We start from the raw sequence: 22725 nt of genomic DNA on the forward strand, positions 1-22725 counted from the left end.
TTAAAAACTTAGACTTTTGGATATATTTTAATTTCAAACAAGTTGTCGAAATCTTCATTATGAATGAAAAAGAAGTTATGGATGATGATTATTGGAACTACAAGTCCCATAATGCCTTGCAAAGCAATGACTGGTGAATAATCCTGAAGACGTAGAATTCAGTGTAGAGCTGTTAAATACTAGTTATAAATTAAAAAAGGATCATCTTTCTGATCATGGTTTACCCCATACTAACTAAATTTAACGCTGTGATTTACTAGAAAAAAGCAAAACACTTATGTAAGTGAAATAAAAAATGTACGATTCTGTAAAACTTCCCCCGCATGTGTATATAATAATAGATAAAACCCAAATCAGAAAATTAATTATGAAAATAATACATTTAATGATTTGCTTCTCTAACAGAGTTAAAAACTGTGGAAATAATTTCTGGATGCGTTTTAGCGTTTGTTGAATATTCCTGAAAATAATTCTATAAGATAAGGAGTTGAATTTTGCGACAGTTTTGTGAATCAACTAATACACCTATATAAGTGGCCATCCATTTTCTTTAGAAATATAACATGTGCTAAAATTGTCATCGAAGCTTCAGTATGGACATTTGCATAAAATCATCTCGAGGTACACAAATACCTATTACACAGTTAATTCTTCATACAACGTAGATTTACAGATACTAAAAAAAGATATTGCTTGATGTTAACAAAAAACAGGAGAGCAATGTTTAGCCGGACATTAAATATCATTACTCTAATCTAGCTCAGGCTTTTTGGGCCTACGTTCTTCAGACAGGAAAATAACAAATACATCTTAATGCTTCGCTACTTAAATGTTTCAAAAGAGTAGAGCTGGATGTTATGACAACATTGTGAGCATATAAGAGATTATAAGTGGTTCATACATATTCGGTATAAAGTATGAGGTATACTTAACATGCATGGTAAATAAGCTTTGTGTGACTCGAGCTGTTTATCCGTCAGTATAAGAAAGTGTGCTAGTCTACCTGCAAGCTTCCATAAATGCAGCACTGTATAGAAAAATGTCAAAAGTCCTATCAACTTCATTTACAACTCGAGCTGCATGAGAGGAGATCTATAAGCACATACTGTTAGGATTAAATATTTATTTAAAACCTCAGGGTTTTTTCTTTTACATACCAAGATCTCAAGCCTTCATTTTAAGATGTCATTGGTTCTAAAATCAATATTTTATCTTGGATACATAATGCATTTTTCCCCCCTAAAACAGACTGGCTCTACGTGGTGAAGCAAACTACACCGCCTGACTGCTGAACACTGGTAAAGTGTGCTTGTTATTCATTACAAAAAAAAAGACCAAATTGTCTGTAGTGCATTGCGTTCTGTTCATCTTCTGGTCATTAATATTTCAAACCAGGCCACTTATTTAATACACAAATGATCCTGGGCAAAGGGAGCGAAAGCTGCTATGGTTGGCAGAGAAATCTCCAAAATAAGCAATATGGTGGAATTTTTGTTTTGTGATCTGCAATATTACACTCAACGCGGTTTCGAACGACCTCTTTTAGGATGATAAGTGGGAACTTACGCATTTTATGAATTTGAGATCGCCTTAAAATATATGTGTTCATAGAATGGAATGAGTGTACGATTAATTAGAAAAAAGGACATTTGCATATTTCAGTAGCAGAGGCCTACCGAGCACGATGGCTGGTGGAAAATGTGAATGAAGACAGTTTGAATTATCAATCAATTAGAATAGTTCAAGAAATATTTTGTAAAAAAAAATGTTGGGCTCAAAAGAACAATTTTACAAAACTGTCCAAAAAATTAATAAAGATACATGTAGGAATTAAGAATAGGATACAATTCAGCAAACTGATGGCCAAGCTACAGAACCGGAACAAGGTTAGAAATAATAAAAAAAAAAGCATAAGAAATCATTAACCTACCTGCTACTTCATTGCACAGCTTCTCAGCTAAATTTTCAGTGTCTTTGGCAAGAAGTGAAATTATTTCCTCATCATTCTCCTCCACCACATGCTCACACTACAAGAAATGAGTAACGTGTTTAAGACAAGGAACAAAAAAAAAGTAATAGAATTTAACTTTCAATGCTTACCAAAAATTGAAATTGACATTTTGCTCAACTTTGTTTCTATGAATACAAATACAATTTATGACTGTAATAAAGGTAAAAATATTGTGCATTTTCCAGCAAGCATTTGATTAAAACCTTCGGTCAATGAAAAAAAAAAAAATATGACTTTAAAAAGTATTAAAAAAATATATATATATTGGTTAACTAAAAAAAAAAAAAATGTTGCAAAATAATAAAAGACATACTGTGTAAAAATAAACTTTTTTTTTTAAAGTAATTAATTGTGTACATAATTAACATCACTTATCAACAATTAAGACATTCCTAAATAAGAAAAAAATTAAAAATCAAGAAACTACAACTAAACTGTACGTTAGCATTTAACAAAAAGGATTTTTAAATGATAAATATGTAAAACAAAAAAGTATAAATTTACGCTTCATAGAGACGTTCAGTTCTTTACTCCTTTGTATTCTTAGTGATGCCAACACAACAGATGCAGGTATTGTGTGAGAAAATGTCTTACCGCAAACTTTAGAGGATTGCTATCTTCAGGATTGAACTGGAAATTGTTAAAGTTGACTGAAGAGAACGCCTCATTATCTCTGGGAGCAAACCTTTTGAAAGACTGTTCCTTGGTATCAGGGTCTACATAGAGGCTGTAATCATCCATTTTTTCACATATTCCTTCTAAAACCTCTGTCAGATATACCTCAGATTTGACTAGGGGAACCTGTAAAATAAAAATAAAAAAAATATATAAATACATATATTTATAAAGATAAGCAGCTTAGAACAGATTATTACAACACAAGGCATACAGTGATAAAGACAACTTCAAAAAGAGAGGGAAACACAAAGTATCTAGAAATACAGTTACATAGTTTCCATACTACTTGCATGTTGTAAGAGTTGTGAAAAACCTGTGCTCAGATTAGTTGTTGTTCGCCATCTCCAATGCAGCTGTTATATTGCTTCCCAGGGGCTTTGTGCAGAAAATAATAGCTTACAAAATGTAACTTCTCCCAGGTTCTACTGTTTCAGCTTTATTTCATAACAGCTGGTCCATGTCTTTGTCTCATTCGCTTTCCTCCAGAATTAAGTAAGAGTTCAAGAAGCTTTAACAAACTACCTACATACTTAGCGAGTGTCTCCACAGCAAATACTCAAAGGGTCAAAGAGCACCCAGTACTCTTGGTAACTGGGACAAAAAGCCCACTCCCCAGTCTAGACAGGTCAAGGTGCAAGATGGTCCTATCTCTGTTGCTTCTTCCGGAATGGGGGTGTGAAGTGAAGCCAAGTGCACAGTAAACAATACTGATGCATCTTTGGGCCTTTCCAAAGGCTTTCTCTCCACCCTCTGCTGATCAAAGTAGGAAGTTTTCATGACAACCACAGTCAAAGGGGTTGAATCACAAATGAACTAGATTTCAGCAATGTTGATATATCCAGTCTCTATTGTCTCCTTTCAGACACAGTATGAACCCTTCCGGTCTCAATGACTACATTATAGAGGCACTTTCACATGTGTGCTTCATTTACACAAAGGGTTTCCTTGCTTCACCACCATCTGGACACAAATCAAATAAATACAGGCTGGAGAATTAAAATTTGGGGCTAGCTTTTATTGTTTCATTCATGCTCCATTTAAAATTCAGCCTTCTGGATGTGACATTTGTTTCTCAGAGTGAAAAAAGGAGAACACAAAGGAAAACAATATTTTTTTTGCAGCATATTTCTTCATATTCCAAGACCGATTACCCAAAATAAAAAAAAAAATATAGTAAAAGCTCAAAAGCTTTAAAAAAAATGTAGAAAATGTTTACAAATATACACTTCTTATGTTACAGTTTGCAAAGCTGAAATACATGATTGTAACACTGCAGAAATCTATCATTGTAAGTAAACCTACTAAAAGTTAAGAAACTTTCAAACTTTACTGAAATAAATGAGAATCATTGCAAATTAAAGTGTTAAAAAGTAATAAAAATATCTATTTTATTTTTGTATGTCATCACAGTTGACCATTTCCAACAAAAAGTAAAATATATATATATTAAAATTATATATAAATATATATTATATATACATATACATATATATATATATATATATATATATATATATAGTTTTCCAAAAACCTTGCAGAATACCTACTTTGTTTAGTTATATGCTAATAAATAGTTGTTATAATAGCTTGGCACTCCGGATGGGCAAAGTTTCCTGATGGATTAATACATGCTCTGTCAAATATGGAAATAATGATTCTTAGATTATTGATGCAGCATAGATATAAATAATTAAAGTCAATCTCTGGGCAAAAAAGAGAATTTCCAGCCTTATGCCCCAAGCTGTGGATCAAGAGAATATTTCTTTATTCAGGGAATGAGGTATGACAATATGGTATCACTCAATAAAGAAGCGGGCAAGAAGTACCCCATGGCACCTCAGCATTGTGAGACAGAGTAAATATTTTTGGGAGGGGAGACAGACGCATACATTAGGCAAACATTCAATTATCTCTTTATGCCAGAAAACTGAATATACAGGAGTTCTATTTTTTTTTAAATAAATCAAGCTGTTAATATCTAAAAGGAATGTAAAATAATAGGTGGCATAATAATTAATGAGTTTTCCAGGACTTTTGATATTAATACCCTACTCTAGAATAGGTCATCAATATCAGATAGGTGGGAATCGACTCCTAACATCCATGCCAAACAGAAAGGCCTGTGCAGCTCCAGCCAGTGTGGTGCCCCCTACATTGGCTACCAGGCAAAGCTTCGTATATTTCCAATTCTGCCTGTCATTGTAGTGTAGACATATTTATTTAAAGTATTAGGTACCGCCACTGCCACATGTACTGTGCCCGGTACAGAATAAAGAGGAAGCTGTGCTCACCATATTACCATGTTGATATCTAAAATACAGTGTAATATTATAATCAATAATATTCACCTTTCTGAACCTTCACTGCTGCTGTCCTAATGCTACCCTTTTCCCTCGGCGGACTCTGAATTTCCTGTTTCGTCCGGACAGGCATGTGACTACCTCAGCCAATAACTGGCCTCATCTTTGATCCGGACAGGAAAGTGACTAGCGCAGCCAATCACTGACCTCATTATCGGTGAACTTTTGTTACCGTTTGATTAACAGGTTGACAGCGGAAATCAAATTCAGCCATGCATTTCCTTGAGTTGCAAGGAAAAGTATTATTACATGCCACTATCTATTAACCAAGAAGCTCAGTCAGCAAGACTTGGAGTGAGTCTCTAGTCTTGACACTATAGGAGACTTTCTCTATTGTTTTCATATGCTCCAGTAGGGAATATGGCCAGGGGTAGATAAGGGAGGACTGATTTAACAGGTCATCAATAATTTCAGGCAAAAGTAATCCCAGTAGTCAATGTATTCCCAGTTCTCTCTGGTCAAGGAAAGAAACTCATTGATGTGATGATACACTGGAGTGGAAGAATATATAGTAAAAGAACTACATATAGTTCCATACACTACAGATATCTATTTTAAATAATAAACAGGAGGACAAGAGTAATTGTGCAAAATTACAAACTTTATTAGGACACATACAACAGGAAGAGGTAAAAATAGAGGTGTACTACCATATTAAATGAGGGACAAAACTACAAGAGACTGGGTGTAATGGAATACTGACAGCCCACAGTATTAGACAGAAAATAAAGTGCTAAGATTTGTCAATATAGTAACTGTCAAGAGTGGGGGTTATACATCATCCAGGACAAATGTAAGTGAAAAAGGTATTGCAGATAAGGACTGAGGTAAGGTAATCAACACATCAGATCATCATGGTCCCTCCAACCGGATATGGGGGAGAAGCCATGGTGACAATGGTTGCTGCAATAACAAGGTAAGTATATAAAACAGCAGAAATATTTTAAATATCAAATTACAAACAACCAACTTTAGAAGGGCAGATGGGATATCGCTTTCTTACCTAAAGAGCAAGTGCTTAATAAATGGTTCCCAAAAAATGCTCCTAGTGTAGAAGACACAAACCGCAGTCCGACATTCAGAGTAAAGTCCCTAGGGAGCGCCCAGGATCAGAACCAACGCGCGTTTCGTGGGGTGTTTGCTTTGTCAAGGTGGAGACCCATCACTTAGGCTCTGCACCTTGACAAAGCAAACACCCCGCGAAATGCGCGTTGGTTGTGATCCTGGGCGCTCCCTAGGGACTTTACTCTGAATGTCGGACTGCGGTTTGTGTCTTCTATACTAGGAGCATTTTTTGGGAACCATTTATTAAGCACTTGCTCTTTAGGTAAGAAAGCGATATCCCATCTGCTCTTCTAAAGTTGGTTGTTTGCAATTTGATATTTAAAATATTTCTGCTGTTTTATATACTTACCTTGTTATTGCAGCAACCATCGTCACCATGGCTTCTCCCCCACATCCAGTTGGAGGGACCATGATGATCTGATGTGTTGATTACCTTACCTCAGTCCTTATCTGCAATACCGTTTTCACTTACATTTGTCCTGGATGATGTAAAACCCCCACTCTTGACAGTTAATATATTGACAAATCTTAGCACTTTATTTTCTGTCTAAAACTGTGGGCTGTCAGTATTCCATTACACCCGGACTCTTGTAGTTTTGTCCCTCATTTAATATGGTAGTACACCTCTATTTTAACCTCTTCCTGTTGTATATGTCCTAATAAAGTTTGTAATTTTGCACAATTACTCTTGTCCTCCTGTTTATTAATTATGATTATGAGTAGTGCAGGCATCCTTTCCGCCTCACCCTGGCCGTTTTGATGTCTATTTTGATGGCTCTGTTTTTGAGAAATGTGTTGTAGATATCTATCTTGTTGCACAGTTTTTTATGCAAAATGCATCCAGGCCCTTTAGTGTTGGCTGCAGAAAAACTGGGGTGTCAGTGGGGAGTACTTATATAGCCCTGGACAGGCTGCCTGATCTAGACACTGTGCATCACACATCTGTGTGCATTGATAATACTAGGCACCACCCTCTTCATGAATGGTAGGTTTGTAAGTGGCTGTTTCATCAATATTTTGTACCTGTGCTGCCCCACCTTTATCATGGGGGTCTGCTGCACTCTGTAGTGCTTTGATAATATGATCTGGTGTCGGCAAGGAAGGCTACCTGTTTTCTGTGATGCTAGTTAGTTGCATATACTCACTTTACATACACTAAAAAGAAAGAAGTTATTCTCTCTCTCTCTCACATATTATATATACATATTATATATATATATATATATATACATAATATATATATATATATATATATATATATATATATATATATATATATATATATATATATATATATACATACACATACATACAGTGCTGGCCAAAAGTATTGGCACCCCTGCAATTCTGTCAGATAATACTCAGTTTCTTCTTGAAAATTATTGCAATCACAAATTCTTTGGTATTATTATCTTCATTTATTTTGCTTGCAATGAAAAAACACAAAAGAGAATGAAACAAAAATCAAATCATTGATCATTTCACACAAAACTTTAAAAATGGGCCAGACAAAGGTATTGGCACCCTTAGCCTAATTCTTGGTTGCACAACCTTTAGCCAAAATAACTGCGAACAACCGCTTCCGGTAACCATCAATGAGTTTCTTACAATGCTCTGCTGGAATTTTAGACCATTCTTCTTTGGCAAACTGCTCCAGGTCCCTGAGATTTGAAGGGTGCCTTCTCCAAACTGCCATTTTGAGATCTCTGCACAGGTGTTCTATGGGATTCAGGTCTGGACTCATTGCTGGCCACTTTAGTATTCTCCAGTGCTTTCTCTCAAACCATTTTCTAGTGCTTTTTGAAGTGTGTTTTGGGTCATTGTCCTGCTGGAAGACACATGACCTCTGAGGAAGACCCAGCTTTCTCACACTGGGCCCTACATTATGCTGCAAAATTTGTTGGTAATCTTCAGACTTCATAATGCCATGCACACGGTCAAGCAGTCCAGTGCGAGAGGCAGCAAAGCAACCCCAAAACATCAGGGAGCCTCCGCCATGTTTGACTGTAGGGACCGTGTTCTTTTCTTTGAATGCCTCTTTTTTTTTTCCTGTAAACTCTATGTTGATGGCTTTTCCCAAAAAGCTCTACTTTTGTCTCATCTGACCAGAGAACATTCTTCCAAAACGTTTTAGGCTTTCTCAGGTAAGTTTTGTCAATCTCCGGCCTGGCTTTTTTTATGTCTCGGGGTAAGAAGTGTGGTCTTCCTGGGTATCTTACCATATACAGTCCCTTTTCATTCAGACGCCGACGGATAGTACGGGTTGAAACTGTTGTACCCTCGGACTCCAGGGCAGCGTGAACTTGTTTGGATGTTAGTCGAGGTTCTTTATCCACCATCCGCACAATCTTGCGTTGAAATCTCTCGTCAATTTTTCTTTTCCTTCCACATCTAGGGAGGTTAGCCACAGTGCCATAGGCTTTAAACTTCTTGATGACACTGCGTACTGTAGACACAGGAACTTTCAGGTCTTTGGAGATGGACTTGTAGCCTTGAGATTGCTCATGCTTCCTCACAATTTGGATTCTCAAGTCCTCAGACAGTTCTTTAGTCTTCTTTCTTTTCTCCATGTTCAATGTGGTACACACAAGGACACAGGACAGAGGTTGAGTCAACTTTAATCCAAGTCAACTGGCTGCAAGTGTGATTTAGTTATTGCCAACAACTGTTAGGTGCCACAGGTAAGTTGCAGGTGCTGTTAATTGCACAAATTAGAGAAGCATCACATGATTTTTCAAACAGTGCTAATACTTTTGTCCATCCACTTTTTTATGTTTGGTGTGGAATTATATCCAATTTGGCTTTATGACAATTTTTTTTTATTTTTTTCATTGAAGACAAATTAAATGAAGATAATAATACCAAAGATTTTGTGATTGCAATCATTTTCAAGAAGAAACTGAATATTATCTGACAGAATTGCAGGGGTGCCAAAATGTTTGGCCAGCACTGTATATAATATATACTATATATATATATATATATATATATATATATATATATATATAATATATATGTATATTAGTATATATAACCCAGAATATAAAGTGGCTAAGGGTTAAACATTGGAACTGAAAGTGAGCTAAATAGAAAACTTGTAAGCACTGTTTTACATTTAAAGACAATTTTTCACAAAGTGTGATCTTAGAAACTGTATATACCCGCACATACTACTAGGAGTGTAGATAAAAACTTTTATTTTTCTTTCTCCACTCCGTTGTGGAGATACTGCGCACTAAAATTACTTGCGCCAAATATGCTTAAAATTGTCTTATAATTAAACAGGGCGGGTTTTTTTTTTTCAGCTCTATGGGCCAGCACTTACACACCACTATGTCCAATCATTAAAAGGCAGCGTCATAGGAATAAAATAGTAGATACCCAAAGTTCTGACCGAAGAGAAAGGCCCATAGAGAAGGCGAGAACAGTACCAGTGTGATCGCAGGATATTATCTGTCTCATATGACCACACTGACTGAAATGCTTACCCATAGTAGGTCTGCCATCCTCCGCTCCTCCCGCGATGCTCCTCACTCTTCCAGCTGCTCCAACAACCCGACACTGCTGTCTGCTTCTTCTAGCGCTTTACTAATCGGAAGTGCTTGGAGGAAAGCGATGGCAGCATGGTCACATGAGACAGAAAGTATGGCACAATCATGCTGGCACAGTTCAGACCTTCTCTATCAGTATCTAGTTTTTGCTTCCTTCTTATGTTTGGACAAAATTCTCGTGGGTTAAAAATAAACGACCATAGAGCTGAACAAAATGCAACACCCTTTTGAATGAGAAGAAAAATTATCTACATTCCTGTCACTATGTGCAGGAATATACAGATAAAATATGGAAAAGAAAAATTAAATTCTTAATGCGGATATGAAGCGAGCCTAAAAGTAATATAATGCACACCATTTATATACTGTACATAAGGAATTGATTAAGCTTGTGCAACATTATAGTAATATAGAAACTTAATTTCATTATTGGATTTGTACATCAAATTTCAACATCGATATCTACCTGAGCCTCCCAGCCTAAAAAGGCTCCAGCTTGTCACACACAATGCCCTTATAGGAGTCATGGCTATGAGCAATGAATGTAATATCTGCCTTTATGCATAGTGTCCCAATAATATCACCTCCATAGGTGACTAAGCACCATGAACAGCAACCAAGCTATTCTGCTCCAATCACACAGGGGATTTTGGGTCCCCTGATTTCACAGATCGGTGGATGTTCCTATGGATGGACCTCCATCCATCATACATTTATTACTAGACATTGTGGAACAGTATATAGTGAGAAAGTTATATTGACAGATAAAATAAAGAACCCCAAATTGGTAAAACTAACATTTTAAAATGTTCTCCATCTTTCATCATCTCCTTTGAGACACTGTCAAAGGTGTGATTTCAGCACCTGTAACTTATTCCTCGAAATCTAATAACTTCTATTGTTTTAGCAATATTACTACAAAAATACATTGTTTAATTATTTCTGTAAATTACGCTGCAAGTGCAATATGAATAATCCAAAGCAAGGCACATACTCTGGCGTATGTCAGTAAATCCTCTCCAATGCATCCCCCCTTGTGTTGGATAATGGTGACTTTGGCTCTGATATTCGCAATATCGCTGTTCGTTTCAGCGATGGAGCATGCACAGTAGCTTTGACCTTAGTGACATATCTAATATATAAAGCTGAATGTGTGTGTGTATATCCGGGATTGGCATCCGCACCGTCGCAGCTACAGCCACAAAATTTTGCACACTCACACGTCTGAACCCCGAGAGCATCATAGGCCATGTTGTGAGGTAAAATTTTAACCCTGTGCGTTCCAATTTACCAATCAATTTTGCCCCTATCTACATAATGGGGAAAAAGTGAAACAAAAAGTGTATCCGCACCGTTGCATTTACAATCACGAAATTTTGCACAGACACCTCATGTGACCCAGGGAACATCGTAGACTATGGTTTAACAGGTAAATTTAACCCCGCGTTTTACGGTTATGCTCCTAAAAACATGCCTCCATTAAAGTAAATGGAGTCTAGAACTACAGGTTATTAGTAGGAGCTGAGATTGGTTGCTATAGGAACAAAAGACATTCATAGTATAAAAAGCTTATATGTGAGGTAATAAGATGTCGGTGGGGAGATGGATAGAGAGAGACAGACAGAGAGACAGAGAGAGACAGACAGACAGACAGGAAAGAGACAGAGATAGAGACAGACAGGGAAAGAGACAAACAGAGACAAGCGGTGAAAGAGACAGACAGAGACAGATGGGGAAAGAGACAGATGGGGAAAGAGACAGATGGGGAAAGAGACAGACAGACATGCGGACAGAGACAGGCAGACAGGGAAGGAGGAGACAGCCAGAGAGACAGACAAAGATAAATGGGGAAAGACACAGACCTTGATAGAGAAAGATGGGGAAAGAGACAGAAAAATAGAGACAGACAAGGAAAGAGACAGACAGAGACAGGCAGACAGGGAAAGAGACAGACAGGAAAAGACACAGACAAAGAGGCGGGGAGACAGACGGGGAAAGAGACAGATGGGGAAAGAAACAGAGAGATAGAGACAGACAAGGAAAGAGACAGACAGAGACAGGCAGACGGGGAAAGAGACAGACGGGGAAAGAGACAGACAGAGACAGATAGGGTAAGAGACAGACCTGGAAAGAGACAGACCTGGAAAGAGACAGACCTGGAAAGAGATAAACCTGGAAAGAGATAAACCTGGAAAGACATAGACCTGGAAAGAGATAGACCTGGAAACAGACAGACCTGGAAAGAGACAGACCTGGAAAGAGACAGACCTGGAAAGAGACAGACCTGGAAAGAGACAGACCTGGAAAGAGACAGACCTGGAAAGAGACAGACCTGGAAAGAGACAGACCTGGAAAGAGACAGACCTGGAAAGAGACAGACCTGGAAAGAGACAGACCTGGAAAGAGACAGACCTGGAAAGAGACAGACCTGGAAAGAGACAGACCTGGAAAGAGACAGACCTGGAAAGAGACAGACCTGGAAAGAGACAGACCTGGAAAGAGACAGACCTGGAAAGAGACAGACCTGGAAAGAGACAGACCTGGAAAGAGAAAGACCTGGAAAGAGAAAGACCTGGAAAGAGAAAGACCTGGAAAGAGACAGACCTGGAAAGAGACAGACCTGGAAAGAGACAGACCTGGAAAGAGACAGACCTGGAAAGAGACAGACCTGGAAAGAGACAGATGGGGAAAGAAACAGAGAGACAGAGACAGGCAGACGGGGAAAGAGACAGATAGGGTAAGAGACAGACCTGGAAATAGACAGACCTGGAAATAGACAGACCTGGAAATAGAAAGACCTGGAAAGAGAAAGACCTGGAAAGAGACAGACCTGGAAAGAGACAGACCTGGAAAGAGACAGACCTGGAAAGAGACAGACCTGGAAAGAGACAGACCTGGAAAGAGACAGATCTGGAAAGAGACAGACCTGGAAATAGACAGACCTGGAAATAGACAGACCTGGAAATAGACAGACCTGGAAAGAGATAGACCTGGAAAGAGATAGACCTGGAAAGAGATAGACCTGGAAAGAGATAGACCTGGAAAGAGATAGACCTGGAAAGAGATAGACCTGGAAAGAGACAGATGGGGAAAGAAACAGAGAGACAGAGACAGGCAGACGGGGAAAGAGACAGACCTGGAAATAGACAGACCTGGAAATAGACAGACCTGGAAATAGACAGACCTGGAAATAGACAGACCTGGAAAGAGATAGACCTGGAAAGAGATAGACCTGGAAAGAGATAGACCTGGAAAGAGATAGACCTGGAAAGAGATAGACCTGGAAAGAGATAGACCTGGAAAGAGATAGACCTGGAAAGAGATAGACCTGGAAAGAGATAGACCTGGAAAGAGACAGACCTGGAAAGAGACAGACCTGGAAAGAGACAGACCTGGAAAGAGACAGACCTGGAAAGAGACAGACCTGGAAAGAGACAGACCTGGAAAGAGACAGACCTGGAAAGAGACAGACCTGGAAAGAGACAGATGGGGAAAGAAACAGAGAGACAGAGACAGGCAGACGGGGAAAGAGACAGATAGGGTAAGAGACAGACCTGGAAATAGACAGACCTGGAAATAGACAGACCTGGAAAGAGACAGACCTGGAAAGAGACAGACCTGGAAAGAGACAGACCTGGAAAGAGACAGACCTGGAAAGAGATAGACCTGGAAAGAGATAGACCTGGAAAGAGATAGACCTGGAAAGAGATAGACCTGGAAAGAGATAGACCTGGAAAGAGATAGACCTGGAAAGAGATAGACCTGGAAAGAGATAGACCTGGAAAGAGATAGACCTGGAAAGAGATAGACCTGGAAAGAGACAGACCTGGAAAGAGACAGACCTGGAAAGAGACAGACCTGGAAAGAGACAGACCTGGAAAGAGACAGATGGGGAAAGAAACAGAGAGATAGAGACAGACAAGGAAAGAGACAGACAGAGACAGGCAGATGGGGAAAGAGACAGATGGGGAAAGAGGCAGATGGGGAAAGAGGCAGATGGGGAAAGAGACAGATGGGGAAAGAGACAGATGGGGTAAGAGACAGACCTGGAAACAGACAGACCTGGAAAGAGACAGACCTGGAAAGAGACAGACCTGGAAAGAGACAGACCTGGAAAGAGACAGATGGGGAAAGAAACAGAGAGATAGAGACAGACAAGGAAAGAGACAGACAGACAGGCAGACGGGGAAAGAGACAGACGGGGAAAGAGACAGACGGAGCACATTACTTGGCCAATTTAGTTAAATCTGTGTGGAATATCTGGGGTGTTGAAATATATGTTGTGAAATGCTTCTATTAACTTAGTTTTTGCCTTTTAATAAATACATTTCTATTTGTTTTGTGGTTTTTGTGTGCAGAATAAATTTTTGTTAATACATTCTATTTTGTTAACAGCAGTTATTAACCCGGGCGAAGCCGGGTAGTACAGCTAGTTGTACATATAGCTCAAAGTGCACTGGAAAAGTATTGTGTGGGAAACACCCCTGGACAAACCGTGCAGATGTGGGATTTTAGAGGTTGACAAGAGAAAGTTGCCATCAATCAACACAAGGAAATTGGGGACAATTTCTTGTCATTTTTGTCGCCAAGTGAAGTTAATCTGTTACAATACAGGTATGTTTTCAAATATCTAAAAGTGTAATACTCTGTGCTTCTATGACTTTAGTGGGTAGAAGTTTGATGACAGACGCCGTCTAAAGTGTACCTACAGCCAAATTATTGCACTTTCCAGTACATTTTTTGAATCAGTCACAGAATATAATTTTACAAATACCCTGTCAGTTGTGTATGCTATAGATCAAGTCTGTTTCTTCCTCTACTGACCAGAAGTACTAAATGGTAATTGCAGAATTGTTATTTTTGCAAGTAACCACTTCAATCTAATTTTTAGACTTGCCAGAATCAACTCCCTCAACTTTCCCTGCCTGTCCCTCAGGTACTATGAGAGCTCCCATTCTTCTGCCCACAGATCCACCCTAAAGATTGTGACTTCTCTCACTACACCCAAAGTTGTTTGCAATGGAGTCTACAGCTGAAAAGAAAATTACAGGTAGTAAATTATTAGGAAAAAATAAGAAAAAATGTTATTTATAAGGTATTACATATTCCCATAGCGCAAGTATGTAATCAATTGTGGGAAAAAATGTACAAGAGAATAGTACCAGAGTCTAGAAAATACGGAAAAATCTAAACCTATTACCACCACATAGTGTCCAATGTTTCGGCTCAACAATGAGTCCTTCTCAAGCCACATCACACACTATGTGGTGCTCTTCTGTTAAACATATTTTTTGGATTATTTTTAAAGTGTTGTTCTACCCTTGTGGCAAAGAGCATAGGAAATCCTAATATTGTGCCGATGAAGAGTTTTGGGTCTCCATGATATGCTGATCTAGCAATAAAGCTTTGCTGGAGGTATACTTTAAGATTCAAAAGTTTTCATTTAAAGTAGAGTTGAGCAAAAAGACTTACAAGACACTGGTCAAACAGCTATGTCACTAGTTTATGGTCAAGGGACCAGAGCCCTGTGAACCTACCCTACCGGCTGGAATGCCAGGTGCCTCATCAGTTTAGTAGGCCCAATGTAACCTCACTGCTGTGGCACAACCCATGTTTGACATCACTCTTGGTTTACAAATTAGGGAATTCTGGCAGGTAGAAGAAGTTTGAACTATTGGCCACTGGACAACTCTAATCTAAAACCACATTAGAAATGTATAAATATTATTCCAAAACTATAGTTACATACATAGTAGGTTTCTAAAATAACCACAAAGGATCACCTTTGGAGAGGTTTCTAAAATAAATACAAAGCATCACCTTGGGCTTTTGGGAGTCTATATATCTATAAGAAACTGGTCCCCTATCTGCTACCTAAGTGACTCATACGTTTATATTGGTAATGCAGGAAACTAATAAGTTCTTTTTGCTTTTAAGAGTATGAGGATTCTGAATGGCGCCTCTCAATGAACAATTTCCTTTTGTAATTATGTCAGAGACAAGGCTTTCCACCCAGAACAGGCTGGAAGAGATACCAGACTCATTATAATATCAATGCAGAAGGAACCATCATTGTAGCAGGAGAAATCCTTTTGACCAAAGTCAAAACTATTATCTGTTTTTAGAGGATAAGACATTGAACATTTATTTCAGATACATTACACATTGGCTCAGTATATATTAAATACTTGACTTAATTGCTGGTATTCTTGACTACATGAAAAAAAAGGAAACGATTAAAGACATGGACATCATTTTTATAGCAATTTCAATTTCACCAATCTTTTAACTAGTTCAAATATAGAGATCTTGTAAGTGGAGAGGAATTAATGCACAAGGCATCAAAAAACTAGTATGATTTTTTGTTATACTAAAATTTGGCATTATTTACTGAAACTCCCTTGATCTTTTCTGAGTACATGGCTTGCGCTTTTGTTTCAGCCCAGGAATTCTAGGCCTTTCAAATACCAAAGCCATGTTTGGTCCCAATTTTGCAGGCGTAATACTGAGAACTGGAAATTAAAGGGCATAGCCGGAACTTTCTTCATTTTTTTTCTAAGTACCTATCAAGCAGGTAGTGACTACTCCCTGCCTATTCTACCTGGTGTTTCAGAGTGGTCACGGACAGATCCTGCTGGCGATTAAGAAGCTTCTGTTGATGTCACATCGACAGAGTAGTTTCTTCCTTTCCTTTTTTCTACTGATGTCATACTCATTTACAGCCAGCTTCCCTCTGCCTAACTGCAGGAAGTTGGCAGTCAATCAGCATGACACTGAAAGTGATGCCCCGCCGACAGAGTTGACCGGAAGAGGAAGAGCTGATCTCTTGACATATGATCAAATGAAGCAGCAGAATCAACAGCAGGAGCGGTGAAAGATCGCTCTGACCTGGCAGAGATCGGCGCCAGACAGATAGTTGGCAACTACTTACCTGTAAGTTCTTACCCCTTAAGAAAAAAAAATTCAAAAGTTCTGGATAAAACCCCCATCATAGAGTGGTCAGTTTGTGATGTTTTCACTGGTTTTGGGGTATTCCAAGAGGTGGGATTAAATGTCCTGATTTTAGAAATTGAGAGCAATCACCCTATACTGTCAATATCGCTACATAATTGCTTCTTATAATGACAAACAACTAACTATGTCACATTTCTCTTTCTTTGAACTGCTACATACCTGCAGATTTGTAGCTTTATACTATAGGAAACTATGATTGTGAGAATTGTAAGATACAGGATTAGAGATTAGCGAACCCCAACTGTAAAGTTTGGGGTCCATACTAGGCACCTAGCGTCATGTGCTCGAACTCGAACTTCTCAAGGAAGTCTGTGGTCGAGTTCAGAGTTTGGATGCTGTTCGTATGCTGAATAAAGTTTGTTAAAAGGCTGCAGAGCAGCTAGTCAACAAGCTTCTCAGCTGTGGGCACTTCTGCAGCCATCACAGCCATGTGGAGTACTGGCATGGCTATGGTTGGCCAACTGCATCGCGTCATCGGATCTATATAGGACTCAGTGATGGGATGCCCGGCACACACGGTCATCTGGAGTTGACAAAAGCAAAGCAAGCCACCCCCCCTCCTACATATTGTACACTTAGATCCTATAGTACACCTTTCATGGGGCACTAAAGGGTGTTTTTAGCCTTGTTTAACTAATAAATAATTTTAAAAACTATGTGGGGTCCCATTTTTGATAACCAGCCAAGGTAAAGCAGACTGCTGTGGGTTTCTTATTATCCATTAGATGCGACAACTCTGGCACTTCACGCTGACTCTTCCCAATTGCCCTGGTGTGGTGGCAATCGGGCTAATATTTTAAGAATTGATTTTCGTTGTGAACTGACAGCTAGCATCAAGCTCAAGGGCTAGTAATGGAGAAGCGTCTATCAGACACCCCCATTACTAACCCGGTAACTGGAAACTAAAGAAAAAATACACACACAGGAAAAAATAGTTTATTTGAATAAAGTTTTCCCCACAATACTTTTTAATTAAAAAAAATCCTCAAAGTTGTGACATAATCGAATGCTGTAATGTCCCATGACATCCATCAAATCCTATGGAGCCTTGTTCTCAGAACAAGGCTCCATAGGCAAGTCACGGTCAGTGGCTGACATGGAATTTCTCATGCTTACGCTGAGAATGAGGCTCCATAGGATTTGATGGTAAATGGATATAGCTCTGCTTCGACCATAAAAAATTAAATGTAATCAATATAATATAAATTTCTGGCACACATGGGATTGGGAGAAAATAATATTTTTTATTATAGTGATTAGTGCAAAAATTCAAGGATCACCTTTAATTCATAATTTGGTGAATGAGGGAGAGTGGGGAAGTCTTTATTCAAATAAACTATTTTTTCCTGTGTGTGTGTGTGTGTGTGTGTGTGTGTGTGAGTGTGAGTGTGAGTGTGTTTGTGTGTGTGTGTTTTACTTTACACTAACTGAAGAATTGGCAACTCTAATTAATGCGCCAATTCTTGCAGGCTCCTATTTTTAGGCCAAATAACTATGGGCCTTCTCAGCCTGATAATACAAGACCCCAGTTGTCTGCTTTACCTTGGCTGTTATCAAAAATAGGGGGAACCCTATGCAGTTTCTTTAATTATTTATTTCCTATCCACATTTGTAAGCAGGGCAGTTGTCCTGCTATTACCCCCATTTTGCTTCCTTTTGCATCTCCTTAGCCCTTGCTATGACCACTTTACAGAAAAAAAGCTTGGGTCTTCATTTACCTCTATAGGGTTCGGGGTCCGAAGTTGAACCCTGCGAACACAAACATTCAGAGGTCAGCTTATCCTTATACAGAATGCATCCATCCTTACAACCAATTCTGTTACTGCACCAATTAATTTAACCCCTTCAGCCCCCGGGCACTTTCCGTTTTTGCGTTTTTGTTTTTTGCTCCCCTTCTTCCGAGAGGCGTAACTTTTTTATTTTTCCATCAATCTTGCCATATGAGGGCTTGTTTTTTGCGGGACGAGTTGTACTTTTAAATGAAACCATATGTTTTACCATATAGTGTACTGGAAAACGGCAAAAAAATTCCAAGTGCGGAAAAATTGCAAAAAAAGTGGGATTGTACAATAGTTTTTGAGGTATTTTATTCACCGTGTTCACTATATGGTAAAACTGATGTGTGGGTATGATGCCTCAGGTCGGTGCGAGTTTGTAGACACCAAACATGTATAGGTTTACTTGTATCTAAGGGGTTAAAAAAAATTCACAAGCTTGTCCAAAAAACGTGGCGCACGTTTTGCGCCATTTTCCAAAACCCGTAGCGTTCTCATTTTTCAGGATCTGAGGCTCAGTGATGGCTTATTTTTTGCGTCTCGACCTGACGTTCTTAACGGTACCATTTTTGCGCAGATGCTACGTTTTGATCGCCTGTTATTGCATTTTGCGCAAAATTTGCAGCGACCAAAAAACGTAATATTGGCGTTTGGAATTTTTTTGCCGCTACGCCGTTTACTGATCAGATTCATTGATTTTATATTTTGATAGATCGGGCATTTCTGAACGCGGCGATACCAAATATGTGTGTATTTTTTATTTTTTTAACCCTTTAATTTTCAATGGGGTGAAAGGGGGGTGATTTGAACTTTTAGGTTTTTTTATTTTTTTTAAATTTTTTAAAACTTTTTTTTTTACTTTTTTTTTTAATTTTACTAGTCCCCCTAGGGGGCTATTGCGATCAGCAATCCGATCGCTCTGCACTATCTGCAGATCTCAGCTACAGAGCTGAGAACTGCAGATTTGCTGCTTCACTTTCAATGCCGGCTGTATTCCGGCATTGAGAGGAAGTGACTCATGTTAGCTACAGGCGTCATCACATGACCCTGTGCTACCATGGCAACCGCCGAAAGTCATGTGATCATGTCACGTGACTTCCGGTGGGGGCGGGGTAAGTCACTGTCATGGCGGCGCCCATATACATATCGCTGCCAAGACTTTGGCAGCGAAATGTAAGGGGTTAATGGCCGCGGGTGGAAGCGATTCCACCCGCGGCTAGCAGGCACACATATCAGCTGTTGATAACAGCTGATATGTGTGCGTCTCGCCGCCGCCTGCCGGCGGCAGGGGGCGGGGCTTACCGGCACACGATCCATGACGTATCTAGTACGTCATGGGTTGTTAAGGGGTTAAAATAAGATGTAGTATCTTGGCAAATACTTTGAGCTAAGTGTTGTTAACCATTTTAGGCTTACAGCGCCTATGCCGCCGCATGACAAAAGTTACAGGGTCCAACAAACTTTTTGGACTCTTCAGTCATACTCTCTTCAATCTGTCATCTACTCACACATAGTAAAAAGTATTGAGACACTTACACATTAAACCTACAGGATCTTTTAGGACACCCCATTTTACATCCATAACATGTATTACTATAAAGATGGTTCCCACATTGAAGCTAAAACAACTTCCACTCTTCTAAGAAGGTCTTTTAGAAGATTTTGGAGTGAGTTTGTGGTAATTTTCACTCATTCATCCACAAAAGCATTTTGTGAGCATATGTTCTACTTTATGCCAAAGGTATTGGATGGAGTTACATAGTTACATAGTTACTTAGGTTGAAAAAAGACCTAGGTCCATCTAGTTCAACCTTCCTCCACCAGTTCTACATTTAGTCACTAAGTCATTTATAACCAACAATGTTTTGTGTACTGAGGAAATCATCCAGCCCTTTTTTAAAAGCTGTTATAGTATCTGCCATTACTACCTCTTGTGGTTGAGATCAGGGAACTGAGCAGCCGGTCAAGGTCTACCACACCAATCTCACCCTACTATGCTTTTATGGACCTTGCATTGTACATTGGAGAACAGTCATACTGCAAGAGAAAGGGTCTTCCCCAAAGTTTGCCTCCTGAAAAACATCCCCACAGCATTACCCCTGCTCCATCAAGCTAAACTTTACAGTTGGCACAGTGGAGTTAGGCAGGCTAGATTCACCTGCTATTCGCCAAGCCAAGACTTGTTCATCAGACTGCCAGATATAGGAACATGGTTTATTGATTCATCACTCCACGGAATAAGGTTTCACTTTTCCATGGTTTCCTTTTGGTGTGGTGCTTGGCGATGTAATGCTTTCATGCAGCTACTTGTCTACGAAAACCCATGACATGAAATTCCCGGTGGTGGCACACAGTTTTTGTGCCGATGTTAGTGCCAGAGGAGGTTTGGACTCTGCAGTTATTGATTCAGCAACTAATTGGCGACTTTAATGCCCTATTTTTCTAAAGCGCTAAGTATTTTAACAAGTATTTTTGAAATCTTGCAGTTTCTGCTTTGGCAATGGAGCTTCACACTGACACTCCTGTTCACAGAAAATGAACAGGAAACTCTTCCATAAAGCTTTTTAGGCCTGGTCTACAATTAGCTATAAATCTATCTAACAGGTCAGGTTCAATGGCTGCCCTCATAATTATGTACAGAAAATAGAAGAAATAATCTGTAATCAGAAAAAAGGCAGACTATAAAAATATCAGTATCAGGTTTTAAATCCAAAAATATATATATATTCTCTTGGAACTTGGAAATGTACAATATGGAGGAGCGAAGATGCAGAATATATTACCTCCATGTTTAATTTAAGATAAGAATAATCTATTTTGGCTTATATATTTTCTAAGAGCATGGTTTTCACTAAACTATGGGTAGAATTGCACATACTTATAGTGTCTATTGCATGATTATATTTTATGTACAAGTTATCTTTTGCGTCTCCTTTATAATGTAACACAATGGTCTCCAATCTTTCTGATCTTGAGAGCCATGTTCAGAGCTGTGAGACAGTTATGCGCCACATTCAGCTTTAAAAGAGGGTTGAAAGCCACATCCAGTTCCCACCTCACAGTAGTGTCACCCAAAGCCACTTTTACCGATATAATGACAGTAAAAGACTTTCCACAGAAATCTCAATATCCCAAGATTGAGGGGTTCCTACTATACCCACATTCAATATCTCACACCAAGCACTCCCACCACACTATCACATTCAGCTTCAAACACCTCCTCTGACAGGTAGTATCATCCTGTCTCCAGCTTACCATACTTAAATTATCTCTAAACCCCCAAAGCCAGTATATAGGCATCCAGATCTGCTCTTCTGTGCTGGACATCACACATAATGCACCATGCTATGAATCGTGCAGATGAAATAAATGAGGGGTGAACAGTGGCATACAAAGAATAGAGTGGGCCACAAAGCAAAGATCAAAAAACGGACCCTCAATTATGGTGTCAAATTTTGTCACTCAGAAGAGAACATACTTTTATTTATCTTCCTTCTTCTCTTAAGACAGAAGCCTGGAACATTAAATAGATCATGCTCGGCTCTCCGGGTGAATGGTGCTCAGTGGTAGGATGGATAACCAGAAGATGTCTGGACCCCAGAACTCCTTAACTGCAGTGAAGAAAATTTTATAGAGATCAGCATGTCATGTTTAAGGGTACCACACTTTAGAAGATGGCCAACACTTTAGTCCTCCCAGAACTCGATCACAGCCTCCTTACAAGCTGTTATCAAGGTCCGAGAGGACTGAAATATTGACCATTATGTAAATTGTGATAACTTTGAACCTGACATAAATAGAATTTTCTTCACTGCAACTAACATTGACCTAAGTACAGTAGAAGTCCTGCACAGGTTACCACTCCTCAGATGGGATGGGTTGAGTAAGACTGGTCACTAATGTTGAGAGAGCATGCTCGGCACTTGACCGAGCAACGGGATGCTTGGGTACTCATGGTGCTTTGCTGAGTATCGTGGGTACTTGGATTTGTCATCTGTGAAATAATGACCACAAAGCACAGGATCGTTTCACTGCATAATACGTGCAGGCATGCCCGTGATAGCCATTCGCAGTCTTTGAATGGTTGTCACTAGGGTTAAAAACGTTTTCGGATGTAGGGTGTTAAAAGAAAAAAATAAACAAAAACCTCTGCCCTTCCTCTCCTGGAAATGCTCTCTTTATGGCTGGCCATATGTGGGCAGAGAGCTGAACTGCCCAATTAGTGACTTCCATTACACTTGTTACTTAAGTTAAGCACTTTCAGAGCCTCT

The 22725-nt window shown here is 39.1% G+C and overlaps 1 protein-coding gene across 3 annotated transcripts in view; it reads right to left on the reverse strand.

The window, feature by feature from the left end:
• The window catches only part of CNPY1 (canopy FGF signaling regulator 1), a 234012-nt gene that overhangs the window by 1704 nt on the left and 209583 nt on the right, over window positions 1–22725 (reverse strand). For all 3 annotated transcript variants that reach the window (XM_075316743.1, XM_075316744.1, XM_075316742.1), the window contains exons 4-5: window positions 2606–2812; window positions 1931–2027 (exon numbers count right to left, since the gene is read on the reverse strand). In XM_075316743.1, coding sequence (XP_075172858.1) covers window positions 1931–2027; window positions 2606–2812 — 304 coding nt within the window. The remainder of the gene's footprint in view (window positions 1–1930; window positions 2028–2605; window positions 2813–22725) is intronic.

Source organism: Anomaloglossus baeobatrachus, chromosome 6 (genome assembly GCF_048569485.1).
Source record: "Anomaloglossus baeobatrachus isolate aAnoBae1 chromosome 6, aAnoBae1.hap1, whole genome shotgun sequence".
Classification (NCBI taxonomy): domain Eukaryota; kingdom Metazoa; phylum Chordata; class Amphibia; order Anura; family Aromobatidae; genus Anomaloglossus; species Anomaloglossus baeobatrachus.